Here is a 22,890-nt window from a genome sequence, read left to right on the forward strand (position 1 = left end):
TAATATTCCAAACTGAATAGGCAATTTCTCTAAAACTGAAAAATGAACAACATATATGAATATTTTGCAATCTAAATAACTTAATAGGATTTGCTATTATACCTAATATTCCAAACTAAATAGGCAATTTCTCTAAAACTGAATCAGGAAGAAACAGAAAATTAGAACAAACCAATTACCAGCAATAAAATTGAATCAGTAATCAAAAACCCCCAACAAACAAAAGTCGAGGATGAGATACATTCACAGGTGAATTCGACCAAATATTTAAAGAACAGATAATACCTATTCTTCTCAAAGTATTCCAAAAGAAGAGAAGAGGAAGGAAAACTCCCAAATTCATTCTATGAGGCAGTATTACCCTGGTACCAAAACCAAAAAAAGACACTACAAAAACAGAGAACTACAGGCCAACACAGATGTAAAAATCCTCAACAAAATACTAGCAAACCGAATCCAACAATACATTAAAAAAAATAACAATTCACCAGAACCAAGTGGGATTTATTCCCAGAATGCAAGGGTGGTTCAATATTCACAAATCAATCAACATGATACATCACATTCACAAGAGAAAGGATAAAAACCATATGATCATTTCAATAGACACAGAAAAAGCATTTGACAAAGTACAACATCGATTCATGATAAAAACCCTCAACAAAATAAGTTTAGAGGAAACATACCTCAACATAATAAAGGCCATATATGAAAAACCCACAACTAACATCACACTCAATGGGGAAAAACTGAGAGCTTTTCCCCTAGGGTCAGAAAGAAGACAAGGATGTCCACTCTCACCACTTTGATTCAGCATAGTACTAGAAGTCCTAGCAATAGCAATCAGTCAACAAAAAGAAATAAAACGTGTCCAAATTGGTAAGGAAGAAGTAAAACCTCCACTATCTGCAAATGACATGATACTATATATAGAAAATCCTAAAGATTCCACCAAAAAATTACCAGAGCTGATAAACAAATTCAGTAAGGTCTCAGGATACAAAATCAATGACAGAAATCTGTTGCACTTCTATGCACTAATAATGAAGCAGCAGAAAGAGAAATTAAGAAAGCATCCAATTTACAATCTGCACCAAAAAGAATAAAATATGTAGGAATAAACTTAACTAAGGAGGTGAAAGACCTGTACTCTGAAAACTATAAAACACTGATGACTGGGCAGCCTGAGTGGCTCAGCCAGGTAAGCATCCAACTCTTGATTTCCACTAAGGTCATGATCTTGCGTCCTGGGATGGAGCCCTGCATTGGGCTCCACGTTCAGTGGGGAGTCTACTTGAGGATTCTCTACTTCTCCCTCTGCCACTCCCCCTTCTCACATGCTCACATGCACACACACTCTGTTTCTCTCTAAAAATAAATTTTAAAACTATAAAACACTGATAAAAGAAATTAAAGATGACACAAAGAAATGAAAAGATATTCCATGCTCATGGAATGGAGGAACAAGTATTTTTTAAATGTCCATACTACCCAGAGCAATTTACAGATTTAATGCAGTCCCTATCAAAATACCAATAGCATTTTTCATAGAACTAGAACTATCATAAAATTTGTATGGAAGCGCAAAAGACCCTGAATAGCCAAAACAATCTTGAGAAAGATAAACAAAGCTGAAAGTATCATGATTCCAGATTTCAAGTTATATTACAAAGCTGTAGTAATCAAAATAGTATAATACTGCCACAAAAACAGACACCCAGATCAATGGAACATGACAGAAAGCCCAGAAACAAGCCCATAATTATATGGTCAAGTATCTTCATCGAAAGAGGCAAGAATATGCAATGGGGAAAAGTCTCTTCAACAAATGGTATTGGGAAAACTGGAGGGCAACATGCAAAAGAATGAAACTGGACCATTTTCCTACACCATACACAAAAATAAACTGAAAATGGATTAAAGAACTAAATGTGAAGCATGAAACCATAAAAATCTTAAAAGAGTGTACAGGCAGTAATTTCTCTGATATCAGCCATGGCAACTTCTTTCTAGATCTGTTTCCTAAAGGAAGCAAAAGCAAGAATAAACTACTGGGACTACATCAAAATAAAAAGCTTTTGCACAGTAAAGGAAACAACAAAAGAAAAAAAAATTACAAAATGGGAGAAGATATTTGCAAATGACATATCTGATAAAGGATTACTATCCAAAATATACAAAGAACATACACAACTCAACACCCAAAAAAACAAATAATCCGATTAAAAAATGGACACTTCTCTAAGGAAGACACACAGATGGCCAACAGACACGTGAAAAGATGCTCAACATCACTCATCATCAGGGAAATAGAAATCGAAACTACACTGAGATACCACCTCACAACTGTCAGAACTGCTAAAATCAAAACCACAAAAAACAAGTATTGGCAAGGATGTGGAGAAAAAGGCATTGTTGGTGGGAACGCAAACTGGTACAGCCGCTGTGGAAAACAGCATGGAAGTTCCTCAAAAAAAATAAAAACAGAACTACCCTGGGGTGCCTGGCTGGTTCACTCAGTAGAGCATGCAACTCTGCCCCTCTCCCCCAAAATAAAAAAATAAATCGGTTTTAAAAAATGTAATTAAAAAAAAATGTAACATATAAGCTATCAAGGGAAACATTCCACTATTTCAAATTTACTTCAAAAGTAATAAGTGCAATGAGAAATGCAAATCTGTTTCACATCATTATTTTTACTAATGAGAAAACAAGATACAGCTCCAAAAGAAATTCCAACATCATATATGAAAAGGTTAATATAAAAAACACCCATTAACATTTCATACTTAGAAAATACCACCTCCATCAAAATTTGACTCAAACTCTAAGGACTAAAATTTGTTTCATATACTCACAGCCTCCACAATCAGATCAATTTTACCAATTTTTTAGGACAATTTTGATAAATACACGTGTATGTGTACATACATAGTACATGTGTGTATTCAGCTGGCTAGCAGCATGGCAGAAATGGAATTTCTATAAGATTTGGTATGCTGGAGCTAGAATAAAATTCACAAATATTTACAGATTGAGAATAATTACAGGTTTTCAAATACGTTGTATTTTTGTCTTTTTTTATCCTTGAATACTGTCACTGAATAATTTTACAAGCATCTTTTAACTTGTAGAGCTTTCTAAAAATTGTATTTCTCTAATTTTGTCTTTTGTGTATTAGTGCGGTGGTGGGGTTTATTTCCTTCAACTATACTATTGCCTTCCTTCTTTTTTTCCCCTCCCTCCTTTCTTCCTCCCTTCTTTGCTTGTGAATATCAGTTAAACTCCTTTGTGATCCTGGGCAAGAAAATTTACCCCTCTGATTCTCAATTTTCTTTTATGTAAAATAGGGCTGATTCTATCCCATAGAGCTTGTTATATATTAAAACACCAATAGGCACTTAATGCTAGTTCTCTTGGTTTTTCTCCCCACAAGTCACTTTTTTTTTGGTGTTTCAAATCTGACCTACTGCAATCAATAAAAATAAAAAGATCATGAAATATTCCAAATTTACACACTAAAGCATGAGAGAGTTCCTATGTACCCATCAGCCAGCTTCAATCATTATCAACATTCTTCACATGTCATTTTAACTAATAACATGGCTTCTATATGTATGTTTTCTTTGACTCTCTACAATTTGCTCTTTGGAACTGTAATACTTCAAGGTTACCTAACTTTAGAAAGCAATTTTCTAGAAACTTAAAGTCTGCTGCCAAAAATTATATGAAATTGATGAAATAGCATTCATGGTATGTTGACTGTCATAATACTGTATTCAAGAACAGGATCCAATGTGTGCTGTACTGTTTTGTTTTGTTTTGAGAGCAGTGTCATTTTGCTTCTTTGTCTTCTCAAATGATTTTGGATTAAAATTGTGCTTATACATGGGGTCTAACTTTATTTTTTTATTTGAGATAGAAATCTAATAACCAAATGTAAGAAAACAGATACAGACATGGGTTTGATGTAATAGGACAGTTTTCAATTAGTGAATTTGTTGAATGGATTTTTGTCCTATTTGGTACAGATTTACATGCATATTCCTCTAAGCATCTTATCTTCAGTAACCTTGAAGACATTATCACAATTTCTCTAATACTTGTATTGCTGTATTTTTTGTTTTAGCTCTTGTCATTATTGGAGTGGGGATAAACTATTCTTAATTGCAAATCATAGTCCATCACAGTCCCAAGAGCCTCAAATCACTGGGACTATTGCATAACCTAAGTTCTACCTGAAAATGCCAACTCATTTGTACTGATGAGGAAAACCCATCCTGTATCAATGTGAAGACATGAAAACCTGCTATGGAATAAAATTTTAAGAGTACTTTTGCCTCAAGCAACTCAAATTTTGACCTAGCTTATCTGTTCTGTGGCCCCATGGCATATACTGTTAGTTGACTGGTACGTTCTATTATTTTTTTCTATCCTTTAGAGGAAGGTGGGAATTTCCACCAAGATTCTTTTTCTCTCCCTCTACCTATGGCAAGTGAAACTCATTCCCCTTCATTCCCTTGGGATGCCTCTTCTTTTCCTTGCAATCTGTATTCTGCTCTTTTTGAACTGGAAGCTTCCTTGGCATTTTACCTCAAGTCAAAAAGCCTCTTAGGTATTACTCAGGAAAAATGAAAACATGTCCACACAAAGACTTGTATGCAAATGTTCTGGGGCAGCTTTATTCATAATGGCCAATGGAAACCACTTCCTGACTGAATGAACAAACTGTGGTACATCCATACAATAGAATACAATGCAGCAATAAAAAGAAACAAACTATTAATATATACAAAAACATGGAGTAATCTCAAATGCAGTAAGTTAAGTATAAGAAGCTGGTCACAAAAGGATACCGATTGTATGACTCCATTTTTATTTGACATTTGACATTCAAAAAAAAGACAAAATGATAGGGACAGAAATTAGATCACTGGCTGCCAAAGGCTGAGAATGAGGGAGAGGACTAACTACAAAGGGCAATAGGGAACTTTTTGGAGGTGATAGCCTATATCCAACTGTGATGATGGCTACAAGACTATATACATCAAACTGTACACCTAAAAGGGATGAATTTTATTCTATGGAAATTATACCTAAATAAACCTGACTTTTAAAAAAGTGTTATAAAAGTATAGTCTCTGCCTTCAAGCTCATGGTCTAGCAGGATAAATATATAAACACATAACATAAAAGAATGAGGTAAATTCTATAAGTTATAAACAACGTTGTGTGGTGAGACAGAGGAAGAGTAAAGTCTTACAATGGGGCAATGGGTTGTTTTGTCTTAAAGTGTGAGCATGACTATGACAGGCAGAGAAGGAAGAAAAGCACCCAAGAAGAGAGAACAGCTGACAGAAAAGCACAGAAGTTATAGAGGCAGGACCTATTAAAAGTATAAGAAAAAGTTCAGTATAGGCTTGAGTCCAGTATATAAAGTGGCCATGACAACAAAGGAAATAAAGTATAGGAAGAGAGAGCCTTCATAAACCACACTGTGGAATGGTATGGCAGAGGAAAAGAACAGTTTTGAAAGATGTTAACAATAATCCTAGCAAAAGATATTTGGGATCAGAATTAAGAAGTAGACTATTTGGTGACAGACTGGTTGTGGGAATGAGGAAGAAAGACAAGTCAAGGTTAAAGTGATACCACTGAAAGAATGCAAAAGGAAACACAGGGATTTGTGTGTATTTGTGTGTGTGTGTTAAGATTTATCTATTTTAGAGAGAGGAAGAGAGAGGGAGGCAGAGAAAGAACTCATGAGTGGGGTTAAGGGGCAGAGGGAGCAGGAATCTCAAGCAGACTCTTTACTGAGTGTGGAGCCTGACCCAGGGCTCATTCGCACAACCGTGAGATCATGACCTGAGCAGAAAATCAAGTCAGAGGCTTAACTGACTAAGCCAACCAGTTTGTTTGATAATCTCAGTTGGGGGGGAATCATCTGACTTGTTTTCCTATCCACTAATTAATTTATGTGTATGCCTTTTCTAACTAAAATGGAGTTTTATTACAAATTACATATTTTAACTATTTTATAAAGTAACTGTAAGAAATAAAGGCAACCCAGCAAAACCTCACCAGAATCTTTAAGATGTCTTAGAGACAGCAGATGGAAAGAATGAATGAAATGAAAATAGGAGAGAAAAAACTTACTATGCTTACATATTGCATAAGCTTCTCAATTTACATATTAGGTTCCAAAATTTTACTAGAAAATTATTTGAAATCTAGAATATATTCTCTCAGAAAAATAATGGGATATAAAGTAGAGCTAACTCTAGAATTACACACATTTTATATCAACCTGCTAAGAACCAACCTCACCACAACCACCAAAGGACTGCAGTTAGGACAACAGGCTACTCTAAAGTTTGACTGCTTGGAGTTCAATTTCTACCTCCTCTACTATTTACTGTGTGACCTTGGGCAAGTTAGCTGTACAAGTCTAAGACTCCTCACTTTTAAAATAGAGGTGACAGGGGTGCCCGCCTGGCTCAGCTGGTAGAGTATGTGACTCTTGACCCAGGGTTGTGAGTTCAAGCCCCACACTGGGTGTAGAGATTACTTAAAAATAACATCTTAAAAAAAATTAAAGATGATAATATTACCTACTTCAAAAAATTACTACAAGGATTAAAAAAGATAATCCATTTAAAGCACTTAGCATATTCGTTCATCTAACATGTATTTATTGACCACCAACTATGTGTCAGGCACTAATTCTAAGCACTGGCAATAAAGCAGTAAACAAAAAAGAAAGTTGCTACTCTCATGAACCTTATGTTCTTATATAAGGAGACACATAACAAAATACCTACAGAAGATAAATGCTATGAAAAATAAAGTAGGATAAAAAAGATAATGAGTGACAAGGAGGGAGATACTAGTTTGGCAGTAGGAAAGGTCTAATGAGGAGATACCTGAACAGAGACTTTTTAAGGAATGAAGGAGAGAGTCATATAGATAAATGGAGAAAGAAATCAGATCTATTTCTGGCAATACAAAAACTTACAAAATCCAGAAAATAGTCATGATTCAGAATTGCTTAAAATGGTGAATATTAAATAATAACAACAAAAAACACTGTTATTTTGTTTTGTTTTTCATAAATGGTTGAGCTGAAGAGAAAGCAAGAAAAATCTTGAGAGGTAGGAAACAACAAAGCTTCAGTGAGCACTGAGGCTTGCCCTGAGAACATCCACCAATCTTTAGTGGTTTACAAATTGGGTCTAAAGGGGTTGCTTGGGGGAAAAGGATAAAAAGTTTGGGGCCTAAACAAGGTGGAAATCTGAACAGCAACATTCTCTCAGTGGGTGAATGGGGGGACATGCTCAGCATAGAACACAGTGTTCATATTTGCCTATCTCAACCTGGGCAGAAGAGAAAAAAAGAAGTTTACCTCCTCTCATCCACTTGAGGACAGAATTCATACCAGGTGTCAGGTCTAACAAAACTCAAACTAAAAATTCAGCTTTGAGGGATTCTGAGTTAGAAAAGACTAGAGGGGTGCCTGGGTGGCTCAGTCAATAGAGCGTCTGACTCTTGATTAGATCTCGGGGTCCTCGGATCAAGCCTCGCAACAGGCTCCCCACTCAGCAGGGAGTCTGCTTGTCACCCTCTCCCTCTGTCCCTCCCCCCTCTCCTCCCTCTCTCTCAAGTGACTAAATAAATCTTTAAAAAAAAAAAAAAGAAGAAGAAGAAGAAGAGACTAGAGCATGGCGGCACCTGGATGGCTCAGTCGGAGGAGCATGGGACTCCTGATCTCAGAGTTGTGAGCTCAGGTCCCATGTTACATGTGGAGATCCCTTGCTTAAAAATAAAATCTTGGGGCGCCTGAGTGGCGCAGCGGTTAGGCATCTGCCTTCGGCTCAGGGCGTGATCCCAGCGTTATGGGATCGAGCCCCACATCAGGCTCTTCCACTATGAGCCTGCTTCTTCCTCTCCCACTCCCCCTGCTTGTGTTCCCTCTCTCGCTGGCTGTCTCTATCTCTGTCGAATAAATAAATAAAATCTTTAAAAAATAATAAAATAAAATAAAATCTTAAAAAAGAAAAAAAGAGACTAGAGCATGACAGAAGCAAACATCAGTTCTGCCAGGAAGAGTACACTTAAAACCCAGATATCAAACTGCACCCAAAAATAAAAGTCCATAGAATATAAGCTCAAAAATTTTTTTTAATTACAAAATAATAAAGAAACAGTCCCCAAAAATCAGAACAAGTCTTACAGAAACAAAATTCCCAAACAACAAAGAAAAAAAAATGATCAGATATGAAATATTGAAATGTTAAGAAAACAAGATATCAAAAATAGAAATCAGGGGGGCACCTGGGTGGTTCAGTCAGTTAAGCATCTGCTTTCAGCTCAGGTCACAATCTGGGGGTCCTGGGATTGAGCCCTGCATTGGGCTCCCTGCTCAGTGTGGAGGCTGCCCTCTGCCTCTCCCCCTGCTCATGTGTGTACGCTCTCTCTCTCTAATAAAATCTTTAAAAAAAAAAACAGGACTCAGGAAGAAAACTATAAAATATGAATATGAAAAAATGAAACACTTCAAGATTTGAAATTTATAATTTATATATTATTCATTGATTTATAATATAATTAGATATTTGAGAGGAGCTCTTTCTAGGCAGAGGGAAAAACTAGAGCAGGGGGGCTACTGCCTCCAGAACTGAATAAGCAAGGAGGTAGAGTGGAAAGAAACGAGGACAGAGGTAATACTTACTAGGTCACACAAGCACTCAGTAAATATTAGCTATTATTATCCCATAATTTCTACTGGAAAAATGTGGATTATAATCATTTCTTCTTTCCCATTTCAGTATCAAATATAGCAGCCAGAGAAGAGCTCCAGAAAATTCCAAAAAGGTTCAGAAGGGAATCAAAAAATAATTTGCTTTCTATGAAGTAGAAACAGTCTTAAGTGGTAATTCCAGTGCCAAGGATGATATCTGGGTCTTATGTGAGCAAGATAAAAGGAAAAAGGAAAACCATCCCTAAGTGATTCAGAAGATGAGTACCTGGAGGCACCAATGATCAAAAGAAAAAAAGGATCCAGTTGGAATTGGCATTTCAAGGGGGGGGGCCTTTCAAATGTGGGTATTAATTAGTAATCAGGACATCCTTTCAGGATTTAAAAATTTCACAAGTGGGGCACCTGGGTGGCTCAGTCCTTGTGCGTCTGCCTTCGGCTCAGGTCATGATCCCAGAGTCCTGGGATCGAGCCTCACATCAGGCTCCCACTCCCCCTGCTTATGTTTCCTTTATCGCTGCCTCTCTATCAAATAAATAAATAAAATCCTTAAAAAAACAACAACAAAAATTTCACTAGTGAAGTCAACATTTACATTCTATAGCAGTAGGAATTCAGAATAAAACTCAAAGATATGCCAAATTTTTCCATTTTAATTTTAATGCTCAACTTTTTCCAAATCTTTTCAAGATATAGTAATAAGCAGCAAAGTTATAATTTAATTTTTCTTTTCTTTCATATTGCCCTCTGACTAAGGCACTAACAAAACCATGAATAAAACACAAGTAATGTAGGTTAACAATAATATTCATAAATCACAAATTAGATGTATGATCAATCCCTAATATAAAGAGTTGGTAATTTCATTTTTCCCTGGTTATCAAAGAAAATTGATTGGTGGATATCTTAAACACGTATAAATCATCATGCACCCTTTGACACACAGGGAAACTGTTATTAAAGAATCAAAAAATAAAGCATGCAGTGTTAAATCAATGAAGTTTAAAGATAATTCATTTTCTCAAAGCTTATCACTCTTATTGCTTCTGATTATCATAAACTAATTTTTCAATTATAACAATTCTTGAGGAAGTTAGTTAAGTGGCCATTTTCTACAATTCTAATACGAGCCCCCAACATACAATAGTCACATAGTATAACATAGTGTAGAGGATTCAGGCTCAAAGAACCTGGGTCTTTAATCTCCCCAATCCTGTTTTCTCATTATAAAACAAGTTTAATAAAGTACTACCTCAAGCAGCTATTTCGTGAATTAAATGAGATAATCCTTATAAAACACTTATGTTGGCTATGTGTAATCAACACTCAGTCACACACCCCGACTTACATCCAGGTTCAGCTTTATTACAACAGGGTCACAGGACAAAGGATTAATTTTAGTCTTTCCTCCTGAAGCCCACTTGAATAATCTGATGTAACTCTTAATGCACAATGTATTTAACCAACAGAATATAAAATCAGTATCTAACAACATAAACTAGAAAAATATTTAGACAATATACTATGCTGAATTTAGAACTTGGCTAAACTGAGTCATTTTTTTTAAATGTCTCACTTAAAGTAAATCAAGTAAATAAATCAACAGAACAGTCTCTACTGTTCTGAAATACGGCTACTGAAAAATTAGCTCACAATCCAGGATTACATAAGACCCTTGTAAACAAAGCCCCTTGGAGATGATAGAACTTAACTACTAGACAACAAAAACAGTATATAGGAATAACTAAAGATATAAAAGAACCAAGACAGAAGAAAAAAATATTCCATTTTTTAAAAAATACAAATCTGAAGAACTTTTAAAAATATAGTCACTAAACAGAAAAACTCAAAAGAACAGGTTAGACTACAGCAGATTAGATGGAAATGAAGAATAAATCAGAAGAAAGGTATGAATCACAAGAGAGACTGAAAATACAAAAGATTAAGAGACATGAAAGACAGAATGGAAAAAAACTAACACGTCATGTATTAGGAGTTCCAAAATACAAACATAAAATGAATAGGGCACCTTGGTGGCTCAGTCAGTTACGGGGCTGCCTTTGGCTCAGGTCATGATCCAGTGGTCCTGGGATCCAACACTGAAATCAGACTCCCAGCTCAGCAGGGAGTCTGCCTCTCTCTCTCCCTCTGACCCTCCCCCCACTTGTGCATTCTCTCTCTCTCTAATGAATAAAAAATCGTGAAAAAAAAACAAAAAAACCTAACAGACAAAATGAAGAAAAGCCATTATTCGTGAGAATTTTCCAGAAAAACATGAATTCTCAAATTTAGGAAGCACAACCACCCATAGATAAGTTATGGTGAAACTACAGAACCCCAAAACCAAAGAAAAAATCTTAAAAGCAACCACCGAAACAGATTAGCTATAAAGTTAAGCAATTAAAACTATAACAGGGACAACTTCAGTAAGAGACTAGAGGGGGAACAGAACAGAATCCTCAAAATATTAAGAATATTAAAAATTATTAAAAAAAAAGAATATTAAAAATTATTGCCAAATAGAATTCTGCATCCAGCTAAACTATATTCAAGAACAAGGGAAATACGAGGAAATTTCTAAACAAATATTGAGTTTACCACTCAAAGACCCTCACTAAAAGAACTACTGGGTGCTTGGGCGGCTCACTCAGTTAAGCATCCAACTCCTGATTTCAGCTCAGGTCATGATCTCAGAGTTGCAAGAATCAAGCCCCACACGGGACTCCTCGCTGGGCCTGGAACCTGCTTAAGATTCTCCCTCTTCCTCTGCCCCTCCTCCCCTCAAAAAAAAAAAAAACAACAACAACAACTCCTAAGGGACACACTTCAGAAATAGAACCAAGAAATAGAGTGAGATGCAAGACGTACATATAAGCCAACCATTCAGTAAACATCAGTAAATCTAAGAACTATGAAAAAATATAATCTCCAATATTCAGTGTCTCTGCCTGCAAGAAGTTAAGTTTCATCCTATGAAACTCAAGCATGGTATGATAAACTCAAGCATGGCCATATGATTTACCTTCATGAAGTGACATGTCACTTAGGAGCAGAAACTCTAAGAGCCTCAAAATTCAATATTGCACAAAGTTTGAGGAAGGGAATGGCAAGAGATAAGCCAAGATCCAGATTACTTATCTGTCATATTAAGAAACTTGGCCATCACCCAGAAAAGAATGAAAAACTACAGAAAGATTTTGAAAGGAAAGTCAAATGGTCAGATTTTAACTTTACATAAAATATTCCAGGAGTTGTAGAGGGTATTTAAAAGAAGAGACTAGAGAAGCAGGAATATCAGCAAGTGAGCTATTGCAACTATACAGGAAAAAAGTGACAAGTACTGAACTAGTGCAGTATACCGAAGATGTAAAAGAGAGAAAGGTATACAGAAATATTCAGTATTCCAAATCATATTCCAAATACCAACATTCAAATTAATGACCCAGAATTATCACAGAAAAGACCAAATCACAAACAATATACTGTTAAATATCACCATAAAGTTAAAAGTTCAAATTTAGGGGTTTTTTTTTTTAAGATTTTTTAGTGATCTCTACACCCAACGTGGGGCTCAAACCTACAACCCCAAGATCAAGAGTCACATGCTCTACCAACTGAACAAGCCAAGCGCCCCCAAATTCCATTCTATCAAAAAAAAGTCAGAATAGAAGTACTGGTAAAACAATAAAGGACATTAAAAATTCATCCACATGGCATCCCCCCCGCCGCCACCTCATTCCAGATAGGATTGTAATAGGGTCAGAAATTAAACACCACATTGTATTTAACTTACATATTGCCATTAGACTGTCCTCCTAGAAGTAGATGGGTAAGAGGGGAGAAGACAAAGAATTCTTAGTAAAAGATATATGACAGACATCATCATCTCCTAATAATGTAGTCGACATATAAATGTCACAAAGATGATTAACTTTAAATAGGAATAAGAATGGGGTATACTTGTAAAGTATCAGAAAATAAATCTAATTAACTGAAGGACAGATGTATAGTTACAGAGATGGGGTACCCAGAGGCCAAAGAACTGACACTTTAAACTCCATGAAGGCGAAGTCCATACCTCTCTTATTGTTTTATTCCCAGCACCTACCTGACACCATGTCTGGCACACCATTAATGCTCCACAAATATTCATTGAATGAATGAATGGATTGATCCCATTAAAAACAGATACATGTTTCATAAAAGGGAATGATCTCATTTTCTTAAAGCAAAAAAGAGATAGATCTAGTCAAAATAGCAACACACAAAATTTTGTTCATAGTTGATTCTTTGACTTCTTAAATAAATGTCTTATTTTAAAATTTAAAAGCCAAACCCTAGTTAAATTCATATCTAATTTACAGGAAGAAAGGATAATCTTTTTTTTGTGAAGACATACTTTATTTTATAATTTTTGTGAGAAACCAATAATTCTAATAATTTAAACTAATTGATGCAAGGGAAGATAAAAATGAATAAGAACAACAAAAACCCCTACAAAATACAGAAACAATGGACTCTCCGTACAGTGTACTAGCTTCATCCTCTAGCAGCTACAGATGGAGCAGTCGTAGATAAGCAACTGAAAAGATATGTAAGGGATGGGGAAACATGTCTCCAATAGAACTGAAAAAGGAAGAAAGGATAATCTTATCCCACAAATTTGAGTATATGGTACTTTACTGAGTAAATCTATCATGAAAGCAAATCAACTTCAAGGAAAGGTCATATGAACATTAGAAGCCTATGAACACATACTGACAAATAACTAAAGACAACAACTGGTATTACCTTCTGCAACTGATTAACAAAAGCATTATCCTTTCCTATTAATGTGCTCACTGTAATCAGTATACAGTCACAAAAAAAATTATTAAAATCCCACTCTCTTGCAGTACCTGGCTGTTCCTTGATCTCAGAGTCATGAGTTTAAGCCCCACATTGGGTGTAGAGTTTACTTAAAAACTAGATAAAATTTTTTAAAAATTAAAATTTTTTAAAAATCTACTTTCTTATATGATCAATATACAAGGTCATTTCAATCCCAGAAGTTAAGCTAACTTTTTTTTTTAAGACTTTCTTATGTTTATGAGAGACAGAGTGTGTATGAGCGAGAAAGAGCATAAGCAGTGGGAGAGGGAGAAGCAGGCTGTCCACCTAGCGGGGAGCCCGATGTGGGGCTTGATCCCAGCACCATAGGATCGCGGCTTCAGCCTAAGGTAGATGCTTAACCAACTGAGCCACCCAGGCGCCCTTAAGTTAACTAAATCTTAACCATGAAAGTAAAGAAGCAAATTCCAGTATCTCACATAATGATTAACTATGTCATTAATTCCAACCAATTCAAAAATAAAAAGTAAAAATTCAAAAAATAAAAAATAAAAATCACATTTACTAAAACCTCTCTTTTCCTAACATGCATTTTAGGTATTTAAGTAGGAAAAAAAACCAAAAAACCCTATCTTCCATAAGACAAATCTTGACTACGTTAGGCAGCTCCTAAACAATCTAGATACCTTCCCATAGCTACCATTCAATTACACAATTAAAAGATGCCTTAAGCCACTTTTTTTTACATTTAAGTTTTTTTGTAATTATAAACCATATATGGCTTAGTGGTTAACAGCTCAGGTTGTGGATTCCTTGAGCTTGAATCTCAGCAATATTAGTTGCTCAGTGACTTAAGCAAGCTACTTATACTCTCTCTGTTTCACCACTTATAAAGTGAATATTTTAATAGCACAATCTGTTCTGCTGTAACTTAACATCTTGGCCTTGAATTACCTCCTACAGGATTGTTAAAGAGTAGAATAATGTAGGAATAGTGTGGACATGATCCTGGTTTATACGTAATTTTTTCCAACAGAATTAGAAAGAAATACTTGGCAATATGTAAAGATCTTAGGAAAAACCTAAAAATTTGCAGAATTGCTTTCCTTTAATGCAAATAGTACCTGGCTTAATGATTGCAAGAACTAGTATACTTTTTCCACAACGTTAAGTATCCAACAATTTGCAAGTACAAATGAAAAAAACTGCAAAGATCTTTCTCTCTGTATTAAAACAATGAATTAATGAGGAAAACTACACCTTGGATCAGATTTTCAGTACTGATAAAAATGTTATCTAACCGAAGCTAAAGAAACCAAGCCACATGTCAAAGAAGGAAGCATAAGCTCCAGGGTTAGTACCACAAAGTGAATGTGATGCTAACATGAAAATACTAGTAGAGACTTATCTTCCTAGCATTTTCATCAACATTATTTGATTTTTTTGGTATTCTGGTCACAAGGTGCCACAGGTTTTTAATGGCCCACCCCAATCCCATTTTTCCCCCATAAATCCTATTATTTAGCCCACTTTCGTGGAACATAATGCATTTGGCAGATACACCTAATACCTACCTGTGAGAACTACAGGAATTAAATTGGGTTAATACATCGAACAGAACTTGGCACACTCAATAAGTCTTAGATATTGCTATTATCTATTATAACTCAAAATAACATATTAATTTCAACTCAAAAGCATGTCATCAATGTATGTTTCCCCTACCTCAAGAGCCATAGATCTCACCAACACTGAAAATAAAAACTGAACCCCAAAAAATCTTTGAAAATAGATTAAGAACCATAAATTCACCTTATGTTTTAGTAAACTAACAAAACATCCACTCACACTTCTGACCACTGGCACTGCCTTACCCATCCACAGACACCTACAGTAAGGAAAATTATTTTAAAATGTTATGGATTTTGTGTTTGCTTGATGTCTATTAATTTCACAGAAATTTGATTTAAGAAAATGAGCTGGTGATAATGTTAAAAATCATTTTATAATACCTTTATATAATTTTCTTTAATATTTTTCCTCCATTTTCGATACCAATCAGTCTCTTAAATCCATGCCTACTTTCCTTCTAGAAAAGATCTGGGTTTCAAAGATACAAATGTAGTAATCCAAAGGGGCACCTGCACCCCAATGTTTATAGCAGCAATGTCCACAATAGCCAAACTATGGAAAGAGCCCAGATGTCCATCGACAGATGACTGAATAAAGAAGATGTGATATATATAGATCTATTTATATCCATATATAGATCTATATACATATACACAATGGAATATTATGCAGCCATCAAAAATGAAATCTTACCATTTGCAACGACATGGATGAAACTAGAGTGTATTATGCTAAGCGAAATAAGTCAATTGGGGAAAGACAAACAAGAAGAAACCAGAGAGGAAGACAAACCCTAAGAGACTCTTAATCTCAGGAAACAAACTGAAGGTTGCTGGAGTGGAGGGGGGTGGGAGGGATGGGGTGGCTAAGTGATGGACATTGGGGAGGGTATGTGTTGTGGTGAGCACTGTGTATTGTGTAAGACTGATGAATCATAGACCTGTACCCCTGAAACAAATAATACATTACATGTTAATAGTAAAACCAAAGATCTGGAGTTTTGTTTGTTTTTCACATTTTATTTAAGTAATCTCTACACCCAATGTGTACCCCAAACTCACAATCCCAAGATTAAGAATCGCAAGCTAGTACGACTGAGCCAGCCAGGTGCCCCTAGATTTGTTGACACCCATTTGAAATTATTAACTATCATATTATTATCAGGACTATTTTTTTTAAGTTTCATGTATTAATATAAAACCAACACTTTTTTAAAAAAATGTTTCGTGTTAAAATGTTTTCATATACAAATGTTACTTATAAGCTCTGAGATATAATTATTATTTTTATTCAAGATCCTGAAACCCAAAGATCATGAAGACTAGATTCAACTAAATATAAACAGGATTTAAGATAACATATTTGTATTGGGTGCCTGGGTGGCTCAGTCCATTTAGCGTCCAACTCTTGATTTTGGCTCAGGTCATGATCTCAGAGTCATGAGATCAAGCTCCATATAAGGCTGACTCAGCATGGAGTCGGCTTGGGATTCTCTCCCTCTCCCTGTGCCCCTCCCCCCCACTCACGCATGCTCTCTCTTAAATAAATAAATAAAATTTTAAGAAGATATTTGTATTACTTTATGAGAAAAGTATTTTCACTAGAAACATCAAAATCCAAACACCTCATCAGAGGCTTCATTATTTAAAATTCTCATAGCTTTGTAGAAGTTACTGTAGTTTATAAATAAAAACACCACATCAATGAAGTTAATATTCATTGAATAAAGATCTTATTAAGCAAAAAAGAATATCTTTTTCAGTTTCTAAGCAATAGATTTATTTCTAACAAAACATAACAGAGACCTCATCAGTTTTCATCCTTCTCTAAGAATATACATGGAAAATCCGGCCCCTCACCTCTCTCTAAAACTGCAATTTTTTTAGAATATCAATTACTAAAAGACTGATAACGCTGGTCAAAAAAGTCTCAGAAATAAATGCAAACACCCAGGTGCAGTTTCTAACAAAAATTAGAGCATGAACATCAGATAGTGACATAACCTTAGAAGTCATTTGGTGTCCAATTTCCTACCCAAAGTAAGAATCTGCTCTACAAAATCCCTAATATGCAGTCTTCCACAATCCCCATCAACAAGAAATTCTGTACTTAACACAGCACATTTCAGTCACATATATTACTCTTAACACAAATCTAATTAAATATCTGAAGAATCAGAAAAGATACACGAAGACTCACAAAACACCTTAAAAATATAAAACTGGTAGTGTTTTCTGAAATTAGTTTAGCAAATTAGAAAGAATTCATGTAATCTCTATATTTTTTTTATTGTTTCCTTCTTTTGTTTTTTACTTTGTGTATTGTCCCAACAGCTTTTAAGCCAAAGACTCAGGGAAAGACTCACTGCATACAAGTAGGTTTCTGAGTATATATATCCCATTACATGACATAGTACTAGAGAAAAGGAAAAACTACTTCAAAGCAGGTTATAAAAGAATATCCTGAAAATAAATTAACAAAATTGTTCCTTAGTGGTAAAACAGATATTGAAGTAACTCAAAATTGTACAATGAAAGATACAAGCGACCTGAAAAGTATCTTCACAAGAAATAGTCAGGAAATAGTGAAAGAAATGTGGATTAAGGTCTTAACAACATATCTTGTGCAGGAAAGAACAATAAAACCAGGCTTCCTAATGACTATAATTTATTAAATGGTAAGATTAGGACATTTCCACTTAATCTAACAAACATTTTTGAAGTACCAAACACTAAAAAATTCTAGAGGTACAAAGATAAAACAATGGATTATCTAAGTACTATAAAACAAAAATGCATTCTGGATATTTTTCTTTAACACATACAAAAACTATTAAAAACATTTTAAAAAATATATGTGTGGAAAGAGATACTTTATAATATAAAAATTAAAAATACTAGATAAGTTAGGCTAGGTCAGTATGAAAAACAAAAAGCTTTCTCTATTAATTTACAAACAAAAGAAAAATTCTGATTTTTCAGTTTTCCAAATGATTTCTCAGTTTTAAGTGAACCAATTTAAATGGAAACAAATGTATACCTGCAGGGACTTAAATGATCAAATCTATCACCTCCAAGAAACTATGAAGTTTTTAAAATTCATCAATTCACCTACATTTCTTTTAATTATCAACATTAATAAACTAACAGTATCTACTCAGGATCTATATAAATGTTCATACACTTTGAACCATTTATTCCACTTCTAGACATTTCAATGCACGAAGCTACCTAAAGAAGCATTTCAATAAAAAAAAAATTTTTTTTTAAATTTTTTTACTCAAATAATTCCTCTCCTCATACAGTGAAAACTATAAAACATGCATTAAAGAAATTAAGGAAGACCTTGATAAATGGAAAGACAGTCCATATTCATGGAATGGAAAACTCAATAATCCTCAAAGTTATAACTCTATAGATTCAACACTTCCCCATCAAATTCCCAGCTTGCTTTTTCACAGAAACTGACAGGCTGATCCTACAATTAACGCAGAAATGCAAAGAACCAAGAATAGTCAAAACAGCCTTCGAAAAAAAGAATAAAGTAAAAGGACACACATTCCTATTCCAAAACTATGAAGCTACAGTAATTAAGACAATGCGGCAGTGGTGAAGAACAGACATACAGATCAAAGGAAAAAAGTCCAGATAAACCCTTACACTTATGTCAACCAATTTTTGACAAAATTCACAGGAAAGAATACCCATGTCAACAAAGAGCGGTAATATCCACATACAAAAAGATGAATTTAGACCCTATCTTACCATTCTGTCACATACAAAAAATCAACTCAAAATGGGGGCACCTGGCAGGCTTAGTCAGAAGAGGGTGGGACTCTTGATCTCAGGGTCATGAGTTTGAGCCCCATGTTGGGTGTAGAGATTACTTGAATAAATAAAACTTTTTATAAAAATCAACTCAAAATGGATCACAGGCCTAAATGCAAGAGCTAAAACTATGAAACACCTTGAACACAGGATGTAAATGTTCTAAAATTAGATTGTGGTAATGCCTGCACAGCTCTGTAAACTTAATAAAAATCACTAAATTGGACACTTAAAACAAGTGATTTTTATGGTATGTAAATTATACCTCAACAGAGTTGTTTAAAAACAAGTCATTTCTAAAAAATCACAATGGCTATTAAATAAATTTCAAAAGAACTACATAGCATATTGCAGAGCCAATAAGGCTGATAATACCTATACAGAAACAAAAAATTATAAGGTTGGAATATGATTTATCTAAACCACAAATATTAAAATAACAGTAAATAATTATAATAGTACTCAATGTGCCACACATTATTTTAAGTGCTTTACAAGTATTTATTCATTTAATCCTGGCTACAGTGTAGTTTCCCCCTTGTACAGAGGAAAAACTATGGTACAAAGAGTTTTTTAAAAACTTGCTAAAAATCACAATAGGGTGTTGAGTTAATGAATGACTTTTGCTCTCTTTAAACAAATATCTTTGAAAAGAATAGTGGACATCATTGGTAGCTTATCCAACTATCCATTTACCCTTTCAGGTTTTTTTTTTAAGATTTTATGTATTTGAGAGAGAGCGAGAGAGCATGGGTGCACGCAAGCAGGCAAGAGGGAGAGGGAGAAAGAATCCCAAGCAGGCTCTACACCCAGCAAGGAGCCTGACTCTGGGCTGGATCCCAGGACCCCAAAATCATGAGATTATGACCTAAGCCAAAGTCAGGCACTTAACTGACTGAGCCACCTAGACGCCCCTACCCTTTCAATCTCTTACCCAGATTTTTATTTGTGTATCCTCCCCAAACAGGTGATGTACTTCAGAGAAAATTAACCCCATCCTTAGGTATAGTAGTTGGCACTGGTTTGCTTAAGCCGATCAACCATTTCAATGACCACAGTCACTAGCTCAGTAATCAGGTCAGGACTCTTATTTGGAATGTCAGGACAGTGAGGCTCTCCCAAGAGATGCAAACAAAAATATATATGGTCCCAACCATTACTGGCAGCCATCCTATAATCATAACAGGAACAGCAACAGACTGAAGAAAGCAGAACAGAAACGGAAAGAAACTGAGCTTTAATATTACACTATTACTGTAGGGTAAGTCTTGCCCCACCTTTGGACTTGGAGATAAATGAGCCTATAAAGCCTTTTACTGTGTTCAAAACCAGTTCAAGTTTTCTATTACTTATACATGATGTACAAATTCACAGGGGCTCGGGGGAGCACATTAAGAAGCATTTTGTGTTATTATCTTTCTAATAAATGTCCATATAAAGGCTTGAAAAATAACTACCTACAATTTTATATCTCACAAAGTAGTTCATAGTGTTTTAACTGGACACTTTAAAATGTTATTTTTTAAAATCTTGATTTCCAATTCTTCCTGAAAAATCAAAAGGTATGACACCATTGGGCCCATGTTACTGTAGTCCAACAACCAACCAGAATGGAATAGAAGCTGCCTCTCTAAATCTACAAGTACACCCACCCTCTGCACGGTCAATAAGAACAGAGCCTCTGTGTGATGTGCTCAGCTCCTGTAGGTATTGTAAGTTTGCACCATTAATATCTTTAGTAGGACCTATATCAAATGACATATAATAAGTCATGAAAAATTATATTCTACACTCTCCTTTTACCGGACACCTATTACTCTGAAAACATGTAGCTGTGCAGAATTTAACCAAAAACCTTGTATCTCTACCAGGCCCACAACTCTAGGCAGCCTATAAGCGCACCATTTCTACAGAATTTGGATTTTCCTTAATAAAATACGGGTGACTCATGTTTGGTCATCCACCTTCACACAGGGCATTCTAAACAAAGGAGTTCAAATCCTCTTTCTGCCAGAGGAATGTTGTACTTCACACACAAACTAATTATGGGCTATATCACCACCACAGATTTCTGTTTGTCACCCAAGATACATGAGGTTTAGAAAAAGGAAAAGAAATCTCAAAAAAAAGTTCTCAAGTGTATTTTGAGGTAAAGGAATTAATCAATTTACCATTTATCTCCTTGAGACTTACGAACTTTTAAAGACCACAAACACACTAGATCCCCAAAGTTTTGATAATTGCTGAAACTGCGTAACAGATACCAGAGAACTATCCTGTTTTTGTGTATATTTGAACATTTCCATAATATAGTTTTTTAAAAATGTGTACATGTGTGTCTGTTATTTATATATAAGCAAACAAAATGGTAGAGAAAATATCCTATTGTTCAAAGTTTTTATACTCCAAAAGTGAATTTCATTTAGCTCCTTACTCATTCTAGAAGTTGTACTGCAGGTGACCAAACTACTGGTAAGGTCTAGTGAAGGAAATAATTAACTGCCCTGGAATAAAACAAGCCTAACCTTGAAAACACAGAGGCAAAGGGGAAGGGTACAAAACAGTTATTACAGCTATTATACATTCATATTTGTTCCAATCTATTATCTTCTACCACAGGTAAATAGGGAGAAGAGGTAGAAGTATTTTTAAGGCCAAATTTACTTTTCATTCTTTAAATTGATGGGCAACAGAAGTTGCAGTAAAGAAATCTAAAAAGTCCCCATTAGAAACAATCATTTTTAAGAATGAAGTAGAGAAAAAGTAAAGGATTGCATATCACCTTTCAAAAATAACGATTCACAGTTCACCATATAACCAGCAACTTCCAATGACCAAATATGCTTTACTGCTAGACATGCATTTACCAAAGAAACAGATTTGGTTATATCGCATCTACCACAATCCTCTTTTCAATTGCCATTCAATTTTCACAAGATGTAACCCTAAATTCATTCCAAATTTTAATTTCTGTTGGTTATGTCTAAAAATAAAACTGATCAAAATATAAATACTAACTTTGTGGCAAATTAATCTTTCATCAAGAAATCTTTGTTCATCTGTGAACAAAACTTTCGTGTCCAAAACTTACAGCAAAACGTAACCTAGGCAGACTCAAAAGAATAAAAGTAGGTAGTATGTAGGACATTTATTTCCCAAGTCCAAAAAAAGTCACAAAAATATCTTTAAAATGTTAAAAAGAAGTGCAGACTTAGTTATACATCCTGAGAAAAAAAAAATTGTTTATATAATAAAACTCCTCCACTGGAACCCCCACAAAATACTTCCAAGCAACAATTATTTCCTTAGCACAAAAGTGATCTGTTCACTTTCACAAAACCTGGAGCACCTAAATTTACATAATTCCCCTTACACTGAAAAATACAAAAAATTATTTCATTTAGGTCAGTAGAATTTTGTGCTTCTATCCATGGAAAAAGCCATCATCAGTCTGAGTCAAGCACATGGCTCCAGCTTTAACGTCTAGTTCCCCAACCCACTGAGAAGAATATATGTGTATAAAATAGATATCTACTTACCAGGTTAAAGACAGTTTCTACTATATCCCTACTGGTTACTTCTCCAACTTCAACCAACCCCGTCAACACGGCAAATTTCATTCTGATGCCCCTGATGGGGAGCCCTGGTTTCAGGGACAATGCACCCTCTTCAGCAGAGGTTTCTTCTTTCCCTCCACCTCCCCCGTCATCACCTGTTGGTGGCGGGGAAGGGACATTATTGTCTTCACTAGCCATTGCTAGCTAGTTTACGAGAAAGGACAACTCGGAGTCACTACGGGACAGCAATTACTGCACTAGGAATAAGCACACACACGCAACACAACAG

At 35.1% G+C, this 22,890-nt stretch overlaps 1 protein-coding gene across 4 annotated transcripts in view; it reads right to left on the reverse strand.

Moving 5' to 3' along the window:
* Positions 1-22,890, reverse strand: part of LRBA (LPS responsive beige-like anchor protein) — a 791,030-nt gene that overhangs the window by 700,918 nt on the left and 67,222 nt on the right. For 2 of the 4 annotated variants that reach the window (XM_045798851.2, XM_045798849.2), the window contains exon 1: positions 22,584-22,799. The exons of 1 other annotated variant lie outside the window; for it this stretch is intronic. In XM_045798851.2, coding sequence (XP_045654807.1) covers positions 22,584-22,799 — 216 coding nt within the window. Of the gene's footprint in view, positions 1-22,583; positions 22,800-22,890 lie in introns of those variants that run through there. One more of the 4 variants, XM_087866504.1, reaches the window with a different exon arrangement.

The sequence above is a fragment of the Ursus americanus genome, chromosome 13 (genome assembly GCF_024610735.1).
Source record: "Ursus americanus isolate L20-20 chromosome 13, mUrsAme1.1.p, whole genome shotgun sequence".
Classification (NCBI taxonomy): domain Eukaryota; kingdom Metazoa; phylum Chordata; class Mammalia; order Carnivora; family Ursidae; genus Ursus; species Ursus americanus.